General features: G+C 38.5%; 1 protein-coding gene across 4 annotated transcripts in view; it reads left to right on the top strand.

Moving 5' to 3' along the window:
* CEP112 (centrosomal protein 112) overlaps nucleotides 1-18,775 on the top strand; it is a 399,815-nt gene that overhangs the window by 246,230 nt on the left and 134,810 nt on the right. For all 4 annotated transcript variants that reach the window (XR_005364290.1, XM_038546802.1, XM_038546803.1 and 1 more), the window contains exon 21: nucleotides 654-884. Coding sequence is in view for 3 of the 4 variants with exons in the window: in XM_038546802.1 (XP_038402730.1) it covers nucleotides 654-884 (231 nt within the window). In the remaining variant the exon portion in view is untranslated. The remainder of the gene's footprint in view (nucleotides 1-653; nucleotides 885-18,775) is intronic.

The following is an 18,775-nucleotide window of genomic DNA, read 5'->3' as shown; positions in this document are numbered from 1 at the left end:
ACCCTGTGTCTTTTGATGGGATCATTTAGCCCATTCACGTTCAGAGTTACTATTGAAAGATATGAATTTAGTGTCATCATAATACCTATTCAGTCCCTGTTTTTGTGAATTATTTCTTTGGGCTTCCTCTTTCTTTTACAGAGTCCCCCTTTATATTTCTTGCAAAGCTGGTTAGGTGGTGTAAATAAATAAAATCTTCTAAAAAAATGTGTTAAATACTGAAAATAAATCAAGAGAAGGAATATAAAGTAAACCCAAGAATATAGCATGCATCATGAAGTAAGATCTGATATCAATGAAATAAAAACAAAAATACCATAGCAAATACTAGATGAATCTTAGGAACATAATGTTGAATATTTGAAAAAGCACATTGCATGAGAATACATTTACATAGTACTCCATTTACATAGATATTTGAAGCAAATAGAACTAAACATGTTGTATATGGTAAAACATTCTAGGTAGAATTTTATGTCTAAGCTAGGAGAGAATGGCATGGGATGGGAGAATAAGTGATGAGGGTAAAGAAAGAGGGAAGGAAGGAGAGAGAGGAAGGAAAGAGTGAACTTGTATGTTAACCTTTTGCGATTCTCCTTTTATGATTTTTCCCATTCATATCCTCTACCCATTTTTCCATTTTTAAACACAAGGTTATTGCTGACATGGAGGCCCAAGTTCATAAGCTGAGAGAAGAGCTGATTCACGTGAACTCCCAGCGGAAACAGCAGCTAGTAGAGCTCGGTCTTCTTCGTGAAGAGGAAAAACAAAGAGCTGCGAGGGACCACGAGACTACTGTCTACAAACTGAAGGCTGAGTCAGAAAAGATGAAGATGGAGCTGAAAAAGACTCATGCTGCTGAGACAGAAGTGACTTTGGAAAAGGTGAGCTATCTAGCTGAGTTTGTACAGGCCCCTGAAACCTGTGCTTGGACCACACTGCTGCCACCTTGCACCTAATCTCAAAAATGTGGTAGGCATAGAACTACTGAAATTTACCAACTGTTCAAATGAGCAATTTAACTATCTTGCTATATGTTTAAGCTCCACAAAAATAATCCAGGGAGTTAGATTTCCTATTTTCCCTTAATGTCCATGGAGAGGATAGTGTGGAATATCCCATTCCATAATGATTAAATGCACATTGTGATAAAACAATGTGTAATATTGTCCAGTATTGTACTGAGTAGGCATATTTGGGCTGTAGCCCTAAGTTTTCCTAGGTTAAGTCTAGGTTTCAGATCTTTCTTCAGTTTTCTAATAGTCATTTCTCTATTTCACAATCTTTTGGAACTTTGTAACAGCATAATGTAAATGATGACATAGTTTCCCAGATTACTATTTCAAATTAAGGAAAGTTTCTTTTGAATTGATACATTTTTGATATATATGTCAATATAATGTTTGCATATCTTGGGTTGACTGAATTTCCAGGTACAATCTCAAATATTCTTTCACTGTTCTAGAAAGGAAGAAACTTTTTAATTGGGTAGTAAATGTGAATTGCTATTAATCATAGCAACTATCAGTTGCCTTTTTAGTTCCTTTAGACCAATCTAATCTTGAGATCGAAGAACTTGAAAATGGTAATCTAAGAATCTTCCAGTTCTGCTTACTTTTTTTCACCTTTTCTTCATCTTTAAATGTTATGCCTTCATAAAACACACACCACCATTCTAAGCACTGCTCCATTAGTTTTACATGGATTGTGATCCTAAGGTGCTTCTTTTATAGTATCTTAATTTATCCGAGACTCAGATTTCAGCAGACTTTGCCCTTGGCAGCATAGTTCTGAACCCAGAAATAAATAAGAAGAAAATTCTAAAGAGGCAGAAGTGAGCCTGGCTTCTTGGAGGAAAGCAAGAAGGCTGTTATGGCCAGAAATGGAGACCAAAGAGAAGGAGGAGAAGGAGGTAATGAAGTCAGGGAAGAAACCTCAGGGGATGAACCTCAGGGTTTTTGCTCTGACTCTCTGGGAGTCAGGAGGCTTCACAGGTTTTGAGCAGTGAAGTAGAATGTGTTGGTTCACATTTGAATAGGATCTCTCTGTGCATGCTGAGAAGAGACTGAATTGAGGACAAGGAAGGAAGTAGGGAGACTAGTTAAAAGGCCACTGCCAGAACTTAGACCAGTTGACAGAGGCTCTGCCTGGGCAACAGCAGCCAAGGGTGAAACCTGATGAGAGTCAGATTAGTTTCTAAAGGTGGAACTGATGGCATCCTCTATTGGTTCTGATGTGAGGCGGAAGACAGAAAGAGAGAGGCATGCTGTTGAGCAGTCAAGGGTGATTCCGAGGAGACTTGCTGGAGCCAGTGGACCAATGGAGTCAGCCTTCTGGCAGCTGAAGGAAGATGGCTGAAGCAGGAGGCAGGGCCACTGGCGGTGGGTTCCAGTTGAGATGCCTTTTACACATCTTAGAAAAGTTCCTTATCTGGACAGTTTTACCCTCCAACGATAGCAGATCAATGAGACTGATGAAGAGTGAAAATAGTATTCTCTCTTTTGACTCTTTTTTTTTTTTTTAAGACTTATTTGTATATTTTAGAGGGAGAGCATGTGCAAGCAGGGGGGAAGGGCAGAGGGAGAGGGAGACAAGCAGACTCCACACTGAGTAAAGAACCCCATGCAAGGCTCTATCCCAGGACCCTGAGGCAAAATCACATGTTGAATGTTCAACCGACAGAGCCCCCCAGGCACCCCTCTCTCTGGCGACTCTTATCATGCCTTGCCTTGGCTCCATTTGTCTCTGCCAACAGCTCGAGGTATTTCTAAATGTTCTTAAATGGCATGTGTACCAGTGCATACTAATTTAAGGAAATTGGACATAACAAAGCCAGACTTATAAAACATACAAGTTTGGCCTTAATTTTCTTTCATTACATATTCACATTTCAAATGTGTCTCTTTAGTAGAAGATGAACTTTTTCCAGTATAGGTTTATATGTGTTGTAACTAATTAGCAGGTTACAGAAAATGAAAAAAAAAATCAGTATTAGAAACCATTAGTGATTCATTTGGCAAACATTTCTGGAAACTCTTCTATAACCCAGAAAGGCATTATCCCAGACACTGTGGGGATACACAGGAAAAAGAAAAAAAAAAAGGCACTGTTCTCAAGGAATCATAAAATAATAGTGACGCCAAGACATACACAGGTACAAAAATGACTATGATGCAAGGTGGAGTGTGAATTGGGGGAAATTATTCCTATTAAGGTAATGAGGGAAAATTAACTGGAAGAGATGTTGTTTTTACTAGATATCAGTAATAGATATGCAAGATGGCATTCTAAGCCAAAGGAATAACAACAGCAAGAGCAAAGCCATTTACATGCATGGCATAGAGGTTAATCAAAGGGAGTGATTAGTTCAGGCTAAAAGATAGCTCGAGATCACTGAAAGTCTCCCAAACTGTAGTAGTATTTTAGCTTCATTGGGTAAACAATAAGGAGCTGCCAAAAGTTGTTAAGCCCTGAATGTCAAGATTCAAGTGTTTCTTAGGAAAATCTTTCAGATGCCCTCTCAGTAGGAGTTGGTGGGGACCAGATTCACGCAGGCAGGAGGCCCCTGAGGGCACGTTTGAGGAGCTGGAGGGCAGTGAGAGCATAGCAGTGACAAAGGGGACATGTTTGAAAATCATTTCAGAAATGGCATTGATTATAGTTGTGAGGTTGATTAGACTTGTGAAATATAACCCGACTGTTCATAAATCAGGAAGGTAGAAGTCTGGTTTGGGGAGGAAGAAGGTATGTACCGCGATGAACTTGTTGGCTTTGAAGTGCCTCTGCTCTGCCCAGCTGTGATGTTCTCTAGCTGTGGAAAGAACGTTTGTAGATAATCATAAGAGAAGGCAGGACTGGAACAAACAGCTGTAAGGGTCACCCACAGAGAGGGCCTGTTCAAGAGAGGGTTACAGGAAGAAAACAGGCAGCTGTGAAGGAAGAATTTCATTGAAGAGGTCAGGGAGGAAACAGTCAAAGAAGGGTCCTCAAGGTAAGAGGAATCTGAGAAGAATGTATTTTCATGGAAACAAAGGAAGAGAATATTTAGAAAGGTGGATTTTCAAGAATGTGACAGAAAATCAGGAAGGCTGAGGGTGGAGGAAAGGTCCCGGGATTTGAAAGTGAGAAGTCATTGATGATCTTGGATAGAGCCCTGAAAGGAATACTGTGGACAGAAACAGAGTCTCAGTAGATAAGTGTGGCAGTGGAGATTCGTGAATATGTCTGGTATTAAAAGGAAGGTGTAGTTCTTAAGGGAGTATATTTTTAGGCTGAAATTGTGTTGCAGTACACAAGAAGAGACTAATGGAGAGCTATTGCTTAGTGATGCAGAGAGCCATAGACACCGGAGGGCCATCACCTGAGGCAGGAAGGTGTGGATGGAAGACCAGCACAGGCCCACCCTCACTCCTTGGCCACAGGCATCCAGCCTCAGGAGACCTTGGCCTGTTCCTGGAGTAGGCCTAGTGCTCTCCTTCCTCCAGGCCTTGACACCTGCCACCCCTCTGTCGGGATGTTCTTCCCCCAGATTTTCTGTGGCCATCTTCCTTCTCCTCACTCTGTACTGCTCCATATCCTTCCCTGACCTCTCTCTCTAAAGTTGTGTCCAGCTCTACCACCTTCAGTGGTCCCATTGTCTTCATAGCTCATCTCATTATCTGGACTCATCTTTTCATTTTTCTGATTGTTTATTTTCTATTCATCCCCATCCCCCACATTAGAATATAAGCTCTTTTAGCAGGACCTTGTCTGCCTTGTTCACTTCTGTACTGCTAGTGTTTAGAAAACTTGGCACCTGATAGGTACCCTCCTAGCATATACTGAGTGAGTGAATTATAGGAGCCATGACTTCCAAGGAGGGAGGAAGGAAGGAGAGAACTGGTAAAGATACAAGGGGGTCTGTGATGAGACTTGCAAGGACCTTCTATCTGATATCATCTATGCTTTTAGTAAAGAATAGCATTCTTATGAGTAAGGAATTCCAGGAGAAGTGAAATAGCCAGGCTTTGGGCTGGGCTGGAATGTGGCTAGAAGGAAGCAGGTGTAAGGGAATTTGCCCAGATAGAATTGGAGTTCTGCAGATACAGAAGGGAGGATGGCAGCATGAGTCTGGAAGAATGGAATGCTCCTGAATTGAACTGAGAACCCAAGTAGCACAAGAAGATAGAAATGGTGTTTTAGCATGGTAGCACTTTAGCCCCCATGGTTAAAGGGGCCAGCAGGGTTCATCAGGACATAGGAATGTGTTGGCAGATGGAGAGTCTGGAGAAAGGGATGAGAGCATTACCTAGGCTAGTGTTCAGTGCCATGAGTTTAGTTTTTGTTGAGTTGGTGGAATTAACCAATCCCAAGGTCCAATGATAAAATACAAGTGCTGAGCTCTTAATGTGAAAAGCAATTTGTATTTCTGATTGACAAATGTTTTTACTTAACTAATGAAAGGAGTTCAGCATTTCTAAGTGCAGGAAGACCTGGCTGAGTTCCCTGAAAGCAGTCCTTGTGAAATGCTGGTTTCTAAAGCCCCAGGATCATGCGTTGGCGTCTCCTCCAAAGCAGACACTGATAAATGTTGAGAAAATGAGAGAATGATGATGAACTGAGAAATTCAGCCTAGCTATGGGAATGGTAATATGAATAAATAAGACATTGGTTTTGATTCATCCACATTTGATTTCAACCCATATAAATACTTTAGATGAGACAGGATACATCTTTATATTCATATCTTTTTTTTTTTTTTTTAGTGTGGTAATTTCTTCCATGTTATTTAGTAAACTAAATGTATTGCATAAAATATTTTTCAGACATAGTTTTATTTTTTTGTACACGCATCAGTAGAGTTCTTAATATGAGAACCTGAATTAACACTAGTAAACTGGTAAAGAATCCTGTTGCTGCCTGTTGTGCGATTGTGAGTGCTACTTGAATTCTTCTACTGTATTTTATAAAAGGTTTAATGTTTTATCATGTTTAAATCTGCAAACTAAAATGTTTGCCAGAAGCTCAGAATCCTGTCAGAATTGAGGGGTTTAGAAATTAATTTTCTCTCATAAAATTGAGGTTCAGAGAGGAAAATAACACCAGAATAATAAATAATCTGGACAGAACATTCCCTGTGGGTCTGGGTTTTGCCACTGGACTTACAATGTTGAGGATATGAAGGAATCCCTGAGTCCCTACCTGTGTCTCTGTCAGCAGCAGCTCAGGCCTTGCCGACATCTTCGGTGGCTTTAAAAGAAGCATGAAATCCTCCAGCAGGTCACAAGACATGAAATAGAGATTCCAAAAGAGTCAGTGATTGACATTTGTAAAGTGAAAGCTTCTTTTCTCACCTTTTAAAAATCTTTTTAAACCAAACTGAAACAGAGTCCACAAAAAACATGAGCCTTTGAAAAATTAGACTGTTACTAGGTGATGGTAGTGGGTCATTTTCAGAAGTTTGATTAAAACTTTGGTATTTATAATTTACCATTGTTTCAGAAATCTACTCAGTTATTTTTTAAATAACCTTTCTTGAAATAAGAAGCTATTTTAGAAAATATGGGAAACAGAGAAGTGTAAAATTTCCTGTTACTACCACCAACTAGAGATAACCAATAGTGATAATTTAATGTATGTGTAAAATTGCTATGTGAGTTTAGCAGACTGAGATCACACTAAATAAACAGTGCAGTGTTTTGCTTTTTTGAAAAGTCATACAAAGAATATTCCAATGTCATTGGAGATTCTTTGAAAATATAGTGTTCGTTGTTTCATGATATTCCATTTTATGGATGCAGCATAGTGTATTGGAGTATTCTCTTATTTTTAAACATTTAGCTTTTAAAAAATTGCCTACATTGATGCAGAGATGAACATCTTCATATGTATATTTTTGTCAACATTTCCATTGTTTTTGTCTTAGGTTAAGATCCCAATAGAATTAGAGGGTCAGATCGCTTTTCCGAAAAGTTGTACTATTTTATATTTTCCACAACAGAATATCCATTTTATCTAGCCAATCCTTACCACTAATACTTTTCTTTAATTTTTGGTATTTTTTTGTTAAAAATAATTTGTTGTTCTTAATTTACGTTTTAATATTTTTTTAAATTTTTTATTTATTTATGATAGTCACAGAGAGAGAGAGAGAGAGGCAGAGACACAGGCAGAGGGAGAAGCAGGCTCCATGCACTGGGAGCCCGATGCAGGCGCCAAACCGCTGCGCCACCCAGGGATCCCTCTTCTGTTAGTGTTCTAATGTTTTTCTTATCGCCTTACAGGATGAAAAAATTCTTACCTTTGTGGCAGATATTTTTGGTGCTTGCCTTTTATTATCATTTAACTTTATGATACACAAAAGATCTTATTTGTGTTTAGTGTAAATTCATCCATCATTTCCTTTGTGAATTCTCTACTATAAGTAGTTATTGTAAGCTTCACAAAATTTGAAAACATATTAAAAATTAAATATTTAAAAATATAGGAGCACATCAAACATTTTCCACACCGTACTCTACTGAGTAGAAAGCACTTGTGAAACTGACATAGCATTTACCAGCTTGGGTTCCTGGTCTGTAATTTTAATAGTGTCTGAAGGATTATACTGGAATTGTGCCAACCTGAAGTCATTAAAAGGCTTTGAGCAACAATTCAGCATCTTTTTCAAATTTAAGAAAAGCTCCATATGGCATAATTATTCAAAGCTAAGGTCATAGAAACTACTTAAACCTTTGAAATTTATAATTAAAGGATTAATATTAACTTATGAAGACATTGTCATTTTGGCTTAAAATGGATTTCTAATCTCAATTCTGTTCCCTTTGCTTTGATCTTTTCCCTGACTTTTTCCTTTGCTAAAAATATGAAGTTTTATATCCTTAAAATTTTAAGTTAAATATTATCCTCAAACAGTTCAGACTTACAAAAATTGATTGACAAACAACATCCATCTCATTTTTATATAATTTCACAAATGTTGATGAATTTCTAGTTGGCATTTGCCTGTGACTGCAGCTTGATAGAATGGACCACAGTGATACATCTCAAAATAACAGTAAATTGATTCACAAAAGAAAAACATGCACAAATGACAATTTGGAAAACCATGAGTGTGTACATAATTTGAATGTGATGAACTGGTGTTCATTTATATCAAGGTTTAGAATTTTAAAGTGTCTTCAGAGTACCTCCACTGTAAACCTTCTTGGAGTGGTGAAAGCGGCTATGGCCTTGTTTCATACCAAAGCTAAGACTTTTTTTGTCATTTTGACAATATCTACAAAGCAGTCAAAACCAAATATTTTATTTTATTTTATTTATTTTAAAGATTTTATTTGTTTATTTATGAGAGACACATAGAGAGAGGCAGAGACACAGGCAGAGGGAAAAGCAGGCTCCATGCAGGGAGCCCGATGTGCGACTTGATCCCGGGACTCCAGGACCATGCCCTGGGCTGAGGCAGGAGCTAAACTGCTGAGCCACCCAGGAATCCCCCTCAAACCAAATATTTTAGTTAAATCAGTTTATGTATCTCCTATGTAACAGGAGGAATTGTGTGTTTCTTAGAGACACAGTTTTGCATCTATTCCCAGCTCTCTCCTACTTTTTGTGGTTCTGATGTGAGGCACCTGTTTCACAATGATTCTACTAAATAAATGCTGGAATAATGTCTGGGGTGTCTGTTTATTAAACAAAAAGAGCCCCTATTGGATATTTACATTGTCAAGCTTTTACCATCCCGACCTGAATGCAGGGCTGCGGAGCTCAATACAGAGAGCAATGGGCACTCCCTACTGAATGCGGCTCTCGCTGTTTCCCAGAGAATCTTTTGCTGATTCTCCCTCTGCCTCTTTGCTGCATATTAAAAAGCACTTTTATTTCCTGGCAATCTGGGAGAGCAGATCAATAGCTTAACTTCAAAGTTGAGTTTCCTAGGCTTAGATAGCTATGTTTTACTTACAGAAAATTTAAAGCAGTATAGTCTATGTTAAGGCTATTTCATAATAAAATCTAGAAGTGTAAATTTATTTTTAAAGTAAATATTTACAATTTATAAGGTCAGCCCTCCCTTGCCTTTCTCTGACCTAACTTTCTAATATTCTAATGGCATCATTATAAATGTAAGTCCTGCCATTCACCAGAAGTTGTTGGTTTTATCCTTTAGGGTTTTCTTAAGGGAGAAAATTTCTACCTAGAATAAAGGGAAGTTATCTTAGGTCAGGGTAGCAAAAGATGGTATTTTGACTTGAGAAGCTGTTGAAAACGAACAATTTATTTGGCTTCTTCAGAGATTGATATCCCAACTGAGAGAATTGAGAGTAAAATAAGCAGGTATTTGTGCCCAAAGGTACACACACTTGTATGTGTGTTCATTTTGGTTTTTGTGAGTTTCTTTGGTATGTGTTGTGTGTGTGCATTCATGTGTGTGTTTCAGATTAGCAGTGATAATTGTACAAAGCTTTCAATCCTTTTCGGCTTCATAGCCAAACCTATAGGAGTCTTATTGGCAGTGAATCATTTTTTCATAACATGGAAGAAAATAAAATAAAATAAATATGTATTCCATTAGTATCTTCAACAATGATGAAGTGATTACAAATAAGAACAGAAAGAATATTTTATGGCACTGTCTCAATGGTTTACCAGAAGTGGGGGGCCTATACGTCCCAACTTGCCTGGGAAGGTCCCAGTTTGCACCTGTTGTTCCAGGATCCTGAGTGATTTAACATTCCCCACCTCTTCCACTCTTAAACATGTCCTAACTTGCATGTTAAGCTCTGTGATCACCCTATGTGCTTTTTATGTAAAGGAGGTATCCTTTCTCTTTTATATATCCTATAATATAATTATTGAACATCATAATGCTGACTACATATATTTTAAATGAGTGCCTTTTTGAAAGTAATACTGAACTTAGATTATATGTAACTAGACTCTAATTATTTTAATATCCGGACTAGCCTTCATCTGATATTTTTTTCTATACCATGCCAACATTTCAGTAGCATTTGATGAACTTAGAATGAAAGTATTTTCCATTTGTTAGCAGACTTAGATTGGAATAAAGAAGCAGAGCCTCGCTGTCCATATTCCTGCCTGTTTTGTTTAGAGATTTTCTAGGAAGGGAGGGCAGAGGGTGAGCTGATTGATGGGCGTTCGGTGTTAGGCACAGAGTGTCTGATGTCACAGAGGGGTCAGAGGGCATGGCACATTGGAAGAGCTCTGGGCTGAGAGTCAAGTGTCAGTCTAATCATTGTTCATAATGGAAGGGAGGCAATTATTCCCTGTGGTATGGGGTTTCCTAATTCAATATTGTGAGGATTAAATTAATAATCGAATGGAGCACCTGGGTGGCTCAGTCAGTTAAGCAGCTGCCTTTGGCACAGGTCATGATCCCAGGAAGGGCCAGAGTCAGGCTCCCTATTCAGCGGGGAGTTTGCTTCTCCCTCTTCCTCTGCCTTTGCTCCCTGCTCCCGTGTACTCTCTCTCTCTCTCTCTTTCTCTTTCTCTTTCTCTCTCTCAAATAAGTAAATTTTAAAAAATAATAATAATTGAAAATGGTCAATTAATTTACTAAATTGAATACATTATGGGACCCAGTAAAAATAAAGTATATGACCAGAAAAACTACAGTTGGTTTAAATATACCTCTTTATCCTCACAAGCAATCAAGGGAAATACTAATTAAGATAAGATACTATTTTTCATGTATTGAATAAACAAATTATTTTAAATGATACTGGCATCACTTTTAATTAATAATACCAAATACCAAAGGTGTAATGAATAGATACTCCAAAATATTATTAGTTAGAACATAAATTGGTACAACCTGCCTGAAAGCCTTTAGTTATCTATATTGTGGACTTCTAAAATATTCATCTCTTTTGATGTGGTAGTCTATTCTTGGTTAGCATAACATAAATACCAAAACCCAAAAAAGGTATCCCTCTGAGAACAGTTTAATCTCAGAAATCTGTTACATTTCTATATATTAATAATGAAGCAGCAGGAAGAGAAATTAAGAATTTAATCCCATTTACAACTGGACCAAAAATAAGATACCTAGGAATAAGCCTAACCAAAAAAGTGAAATACCTCTGCTCAGAAAACTATAGAACACTGATGAAAAAAATTGAAGATGACACAAAGAAATGGAAAGACATTCCATGTTCATAGATTGGAAGACCAAATATCATTAAAATGTCTATACTTCCCAAAGCAATCTACAGATTTAATGCAATCCTTACCAAATAACAGCATTTTCCGCAGAACTAGAACAAAAAACCCTGAAGTTTATATGAAACCACAAAAGACCTGAATAGCCAAAGCAGTTTTGAAAAAGAAGAGCAAAGCTGGAGGTATCACAGTTCCAGACTTCAAGTTATATTACAAATCTATACTAATCAAAACAGTATAGTACTAACACAGAAATGGACACATGGATCAAAAGAACAGAATAAAAAACCCAGAAATAAACTCACAATCATATGGTTAATTAATCTTCAACAAAGGAGGAAAGAATATCAAATGGGAAAAAGACAGTCTCTTCCCAGTGTTGGGAAAACTGGTCAGCTATATGCAAAAGAAGAAATTGGATCGCTTTCTTACACCATACACGAAAATAAACTCAAAATGAATTGACCTGAGGAGCACCTAGGTGATTCAGTCAGTTAAGCATTGACTCATGATTTCAGCTTAGGTCATGATCTCAGGGTCATGATATTGAGTCCTGCATTGGGCTCTTTGTTCAGTGTGGAGTCTACTGGAGATTCCACTTAAGATTCCCTCTGCCCCTCCCCCAGCTCACACGTGCTCTCTCTCTCTCTCTCTCTCAAATGAATAAATAAAATCTTTTTAAAAAATAGATTGACCTGAAAGCATAAAAATCCTAGAAAAGAGCACAGGCATCTCCCACCTGTCAAAATCCCACCTGCTAAAATAAAATACACAAGAAACAGGTGTTGGTGAGGATGTGGATAAAGGGGAACCCTGGTGCACTATTGGTGGGAATGCAAACTGGTGCAGCCACTGTGGAAGACAGTATGGTGGGTACTCAGAAAGTTAAAAATAGGACTACCCTATGATCCAGTAGTCATACTATCTGGTATTTCATCCCAAAATACAAAAACATGAATTCAAGGGAATACATGCACTCCTGTGTTTATAGCAGCATTATTACAATTGCCAAGATATGGAAGCAGTCCAAGTATCCATCAATAGATGAATGAAGAAAGAAGATGTGGTATATATACAATGGAATATTATTCAGCCATAAAAAGAATGGAAATCAGGCATGCCTGGATGGCTCAGTGGTTGGGCATCTGCCTTCAGCTCAGGGCATGATCCTGGAGTCCCGGAATCAGATCCCTCATCAGGCTCCCTGCATGGAGCCTGCTTCTCCCTCTGCCTGTGTCTCTGCCTCTCTCTCTCTGTGTCTCATGCATAAGTAAATAAAATCTTTAAAAAAAAAATGAAATCTTGCCATTTGCAACAATATGGATGGAGCTATAGAAAAAAAAAGTCAGTGAGAGAAACACAAATACCATATTATTTCACTAAAATGTGGACTTTAAGAAACAAAACAAGCAAAGTTAGAATAAGAGAGAGAAACCAAGAAACAGACTCAACTATAGAGAACAAATTGATGGTTACCAGAGGGGACAGGAATAGGGGGATGGGTAAAACATGGAGATTAAGGAAAGCACTTGTCATGATGAACACTGGGCAGTATGGAAGTGTTGAATAAGTCTACTGTACACCTAAAATTAATACAACACTATGTTAATGACACTGGAATTAAAATTAATAAAGAAGTCAATAAACAAAGAAATAGAAGAAGAATGGATGCTGAGGGACAGTTAGCAGACAATGGCACACTCTTAACACTTTCAGCATTTGGTGCCAATTTCGTGTATAGCAGTCCTAGACACTTGGTGTAGGCAGATATTCCTGTCTCCTCAGAGTTCACATTCTAGCAAGAGAGACAAATAACAAGCAGTTAACATGCCACATAATTAATGTACATAGAATTTTTAAAAAGTGTCTAAGTGCTACTGAAAGAGAAATGATAGAAAAGAGTAAAGGAGACTGGAGTACCAGAGTTGGGGCCATTTAAATGGTGTGATCAGAGTTGGCCTCGTTGAGGTCAGCAAAGGAGTTGAATCAGCCATGTGGATTATCTGGAGGAAAACATTTCTAATGGAGTGAACAGCCAGTGCAAAGACCAAACAAGAGCATGGCTGGCATGGTTAAGGACCAGCAGGAAAGCCAGCATGGGGAGAAGAAAGTAGATAGGGAGAGAGAGTAGGAAATGAATTTTGAGGAATCCCAAGGGTCCTGAGCACATAGGGCTTTTGAGGCAGTTGTAAGGACTTTAACTCAGAGTAATGGAAGAACATCAGGGCATTGTGCCAAGGAGTGATATGATCCAACTTAGACTTGAAAAGATCATTCTGGCAGCGTGAGGACAAAGGTGGGAAACCCATTAGAAGGGCGCTGTGGTACTCCAAGGGAGAGATTATGGGGGCCTGGAGCAGAGTGGCGCCAGTGGAGGTGGTCAGATTCTGAATATATTTTAAAGATGGAGCCAACACAGCTTCTTGACAAATTTGATTTGGGATGTGAGACCAAGAAAAAAGGAAGTCATAGATACATTTACACACCGGAAAAATGCAAATATGCTAGTTCATTTCTCTGTGGAATGGGATTATAAGTGATTTTTAAATTGTATTGTTCAGTTTTTCTAAATGTTCTCTGTTCTAACCATGTCGTAGTCCTAACAGGGACATACAAATCACCCCCTGGTTATATTGTTGCCCTGCCCCGAGCCCTAGGACATCTTCAACCTGCTTCCCCATTCTGCCCTGAGAGACCAGAGTCACAAAGAAAATAATGTCCTAACCCTTCAGGCCTAGTATTACATTAGCTGCTGTCAGAAACCAAACAGTGTGATTGTGATGTCACCAGCCCCTCCTCAGCCATGCCGGTGAGGTTGGGATGTTCTCTGATGCTCCTGCCCCTGGCCCAGGTCATCTTCCTATCAGGGCAGGGAAGCTGTGCCCTCATTAGCTTCAGAAAAAAGCAGAAATTTTGCCTGCCTGACGTCAGCCTGCTCATAGGGCTCTCATTTTTGCTTCTGCAACCTTAATGAATGCCGAAGGAAATGTGGGCTTCCCTGATTTCAGATCACTCGCCTCCCAGAAAAGCCCAGCTCAGGGTCTGATAGGGAGGAAAGGAGAAGCTCATAGTGGCCCCGAGGCAGAGCAGGCTGGTAGTCTGAGGCCCCTGAGGGACACAGGACCATCTGGCCTCAAAGAGAAGAAGGTAAGATTGAGACACTCTCTGCCTGAGACAGGGATCTTTCTAAAAAACACAGATCTCAGGGGCGCTGAGCTGGCTCAGTGGGTAGAGCATGCAACTCCTGATCTCAGGGTTGTGAGCTCAGTTGAGTTCCATGTTGGGCAGCACAGCTTACTTTTTAAAAAGGGAAAAAAAAATCTTGTGGCTGGGCTGGTTTAGGCACTGGCAGTATAAAAACAGCCTCTCCCTTCAGAGAGATACCCTCTAATGGGGGCAAGGATAATGGGACAAAGGACCCTGTGATTACAGTGAACTGAAATCAGAGCCATTGTCTGGATCTGTTGGCCAGCATGCCTTGAAAAACTCCCAAGAAGTCTGGGTGGAAGGGTAGGGACCGGGCAGGACCTTGTGGAAAGGTAAAGTGTGAGCTAATGGCATTTCCCTCTCTTGTTTACAAGCCTGCAAAGTGTCATTACCCACAGCAAAGTGAAGTTGCCACAGCTCCTGAGCTTCCTGGCCAGGGATGTGCATAATTGCATTTCTCCTCTCCTACCTTTCCCCTTTTTTTCTTCTCATTTATTTTAATTAATATAATTTTTCAATGTACAGTTCAGTGCCATTAAGTACATTTAAATTGTTGTGAAACCATCACCACCATCTCCAGAATTCTTTCATCTTGTAAAACCTGAACTGTCCCCATGAAACACTAACTCCTTATTTCTCTCCCCAACCCTGGCCCCTGGCAACCAGGGTTCTACATTGTTTCTATGTATTTGATGGCTCTAGGTACCTCATGTGACTGGAATCAAACAGTATTTATCTTTTCGTGACTGCCATATTTCACTTAGCATCATGTCTTCAACGTTTATCCATGTTGTAGCCTGTGTCAGAGTTTCCTTTTTTTAAAAAAGGCTGAATATATTCCATTGTTTGTATACACCACATTTTATCTATTCATCTCCCCCATGGACAGTTGGGTTGCTTCTACTTTTTGGCTATTGTGACTAATTCTCCTTTGAATATGGGTGTGCAAATATCAATCTGAGCTTCTGCCTTCAGTTATTTTGGGTATAATATCTAGTATGGAATTGCTGGACTATATGGTAATTCTATTTTTACTTTTTTGAGGAATTCTCCATGCTATTTATCATATCTGGTGCACCATTTACATTCCCACCAGCAGTACACAAGGGTTCCAATTTCTCCACATCATTGCCAACACTTGATTTTGGTTTGTTTGTTTTCTCTTTATGATTGCCATCATAATGAGTATGAAGCGGTATCATCTTCTACCTTTCTTAACTGTCACCCCCACCACAGACACAATCTGTGCTGTGCTCACCCCAGAAGACTCCCTCTTCCCCCAGATAGGCTGTAAGCATTCTCCTTTCATGGTTTTACATGTGTTTTTTCTCTCTGCCTGGAAGACCTGGGGAACTCATCATCCTCATTCAAAAATGTTACCTGCCCTTGCCTTATTCCTTCTTACACCAACTCCAGAAGGAATCAGGCTCTTTCTTTTATCAGAAATCTTCTTTTTAAAACATTTTTAATCAAGATATAATTTTCATACAAACGATGATCAGTTATGCAACATTGACAAGCCATCACCACAATCAAGATAAACAACTATTCCATCACCTCAAATACTCCTCTAGGCCCTTTGTGTCAATCCCACTTCCTCTTACTCTGATTCCTGGAAACCACTATTTTCCGTGACTATTAGATTTGCCTTTTCTGGAATATCATATAAATGAATCATTCAGTATGTAGCCTTTTCAATCTGGTTTCTTTCCCTTTAGTGTAATGCATTTGAGATTCATTCATGTTCTTATGTGTAGCAATAGTCCTTTCTTTTTTATTATCAATAATGTTCCATTGGATGGATGTACCAAAGTTTGTCCATTCTCCATGGAGAAATATTTGGGTGGTTAAACATTCAGATAAGGGTTTTGTGTGAACATAAATTTTTCATTCCACTTGGGTAAATAACAGAGTGGGATTGTATGTACTCTATCTTTAAGCTTTAGAAACTCCAAACTGTTTTCCAAATTGGCTATATCATTTTGCATTTCCATCAAAAATACATATAAGTTCTAGTTGCTCTGTATCCTCACCAGCACCTGATAACTGTTGAATTTGTGACATCATTTTAGCCTTCCTCACAGGTGTATCTCATTGCATGTGTATTTCCCTATAATAACTAATAATGTTGAACATCTTTTCATGTATGTATCATTTGAGTATCTTTCTTGGTAAACTATCTGAATGTTTATCCAATTTTGTATCCAGTTTTTTCTTTTTTAAAGATTTTATTTATTCATGAGAGACAGAGAGAGAGAGAGAGAGAGAGAGAGACAGGCAGAGGAAGAAGCAGGCTCCATGCAGGAAGCCGGACATGGGACTCGATCCTGGGTCTCCAGGTCCTGGGCTGAAGGTGGCGCTAAACCGCTGAGCCACTCAGGCTGCCCCAGTTTTGGTTTTTTTTTTTTTTTCTTTTTATTGAATTTTGATAGTTCTTTTTATAATCTGGATACAAATCCTTTATAAAAGATATGATTTGCAAACACTTTTCACAGTCAGTGGCTTAACTTCTCATCTTTTAGCAATGTCTTTCAGAGAGTAGGGATTCCTAATTTTTTATGAAGTCCAATTTATCAGTTTGTTCTTTTATAGATCATGCTTTTGGTGTCATAGCTAAGAAATCTGTGCTTAGCCTAAAGTCACAAAGATGTTCTCCTGTTTTCTTCTAGAAGTTTTAAGTTTTATATTTAGATCTGTCGTCCATTTTGAGTCAGATTTTATGAATGGTACAAGGTACAGATTGAGATTCAGTTGTTTCAGCATTATTTATTTAAAAAACTATCTCTGTTAAATGGCATTTGCCGCTTTTTGAAAATCAGTTGACCATAAATATGTAGTGTGCTACTGGACTTTCTAATTTTGTACAATTTATATACTATACGTAACTGTTCTCATCTAATAATGCCACAGTGGGTTTTTTAAAAATATTTTATTTGTTTGTTTGTTTGTTTGTTTTAGAGAGAGGGCTCGCGAGCAGGGCAGAGAAGTAGCAGAGGGGGAGGGAGAGGGAGGGGGAAAGACTCTCAAGCAGAATCCATGCTGAGCATGGAGCCCGATGCAGGACTGGATCTCAGGACTCTGAAATCATAACCTGAGCTGAAACCAAGAATCAGATGCAGAACTGACTGAGCCCCTCACCTCACACAGGTGCCCCACACAGTGTCTTAATGATTGTAGTCTTCTAGTCAGTCTAGGAGACAGGTGGTATGAGTTGTCCGACTTTGTTCTTTTTCAAAATTGTTTTGCCTGCAGTAGTTCCTTTGCTTTTCTTAGAATCAGCATAGTAATGTCTATACAAAATCCTGCTGGGATTTTTAAAAAACTGTGTAGTATCTATTTCTCAGTTTGGAAAGAAATGGAATCTTAATTATAATGAGTCTTCCAATCCATGACCATAGAACATTTTTTTTTAAAGATTTTATTTATTCATTCATGAGAGACACAGAGACAGAGAGAGGCAGAGACACAGGCAGAGGGAGAAGCAGGCTCCACGCAGGGAGCCCAATGCGGGACTTGATCCCAGGTCTCCAGGATCATGCCCTGGGCTGAAGGTGGTGCTAAACCGCTGAGCCACCCAGGCTGCCCGACCATAGAACATCTTTGCTGTTTATTTAGGTTTTCTTTCATTTCTTTCATCAGTCTTTATAGTTCTTAGCATATAGATGTGGCATTTATTTTGTTAGACTTACATCTAATCATTTAATGTTTTTAACTTGAATACCCAATTATTTGTTGCTAACGTTAGAAATACAAATAGACTTTTCTATATTAATCTTGTATCCTGTGACCTTTCTAAACTACTAGTTCTAGCCTCTCTTTTTATCGATTCTTTGGGATTTCTATATACTCAGGTAAGTACCTATTATTTAATAGTTTTACTTGTGAGAATTTTTTTTAATGAAGCCATCAAGATGTTTTATTTCTCAGTACTCTAACTAGCACAATTATTTTACTTGACTGGTGAATTTTGGAAAATGGCTTCTCAAAACAAACCTATCTTAAGAATCAAATGAGATCACACCAATGAGAAAATGCATGTAGGATGTGGAATCTCTTTAACTTCCATGTTTGAAATTGCATTCCCCTTAAAAATATTTTTTTTCTTTTTTCCCCTTAAAAACATTTTTAACTGGTTCATTACATCATTAGAGTGTATTTTGAACTTTATGTTTTGATTTACAACCAACTCACAAGTAACTTTTTGGGATATATATCTCATACGTGTGTGTGTGTGTGTGTGTGTGTGTGTGTGTGTATCTCATACATATATAGATATGTTAACAGATAGGAAGAATGAGAGAGCCTTCTCTTTATAGATATACCTGAGATATATGCCCAAAAAAGTTACTAATGGGTAACATACATATACATGGGTCCAGAATTAAAAATACACAAATTGACTCCAATA

This window comes from Canis lupus, chromosome 9 (genome assembly GCF_011100685.1).
Source record: "Canis lupus familiaris isolate Mischka breed German Shepherd chromosome 9, alternate assembly UU_Cfam_GSD_1.0, whole genome shotgun sequence".
Lineage (NCBI taxonomy): Eukaryota > Metazoa > Chordata > Mammalia > Carnivora > Canidae > Canis > Canis lupus.
The sequence above is the reverse complement of the archived record's forward strand: the minus strand, read 5'-3'. Positions and strand labels throughout refer to the sequence as shown.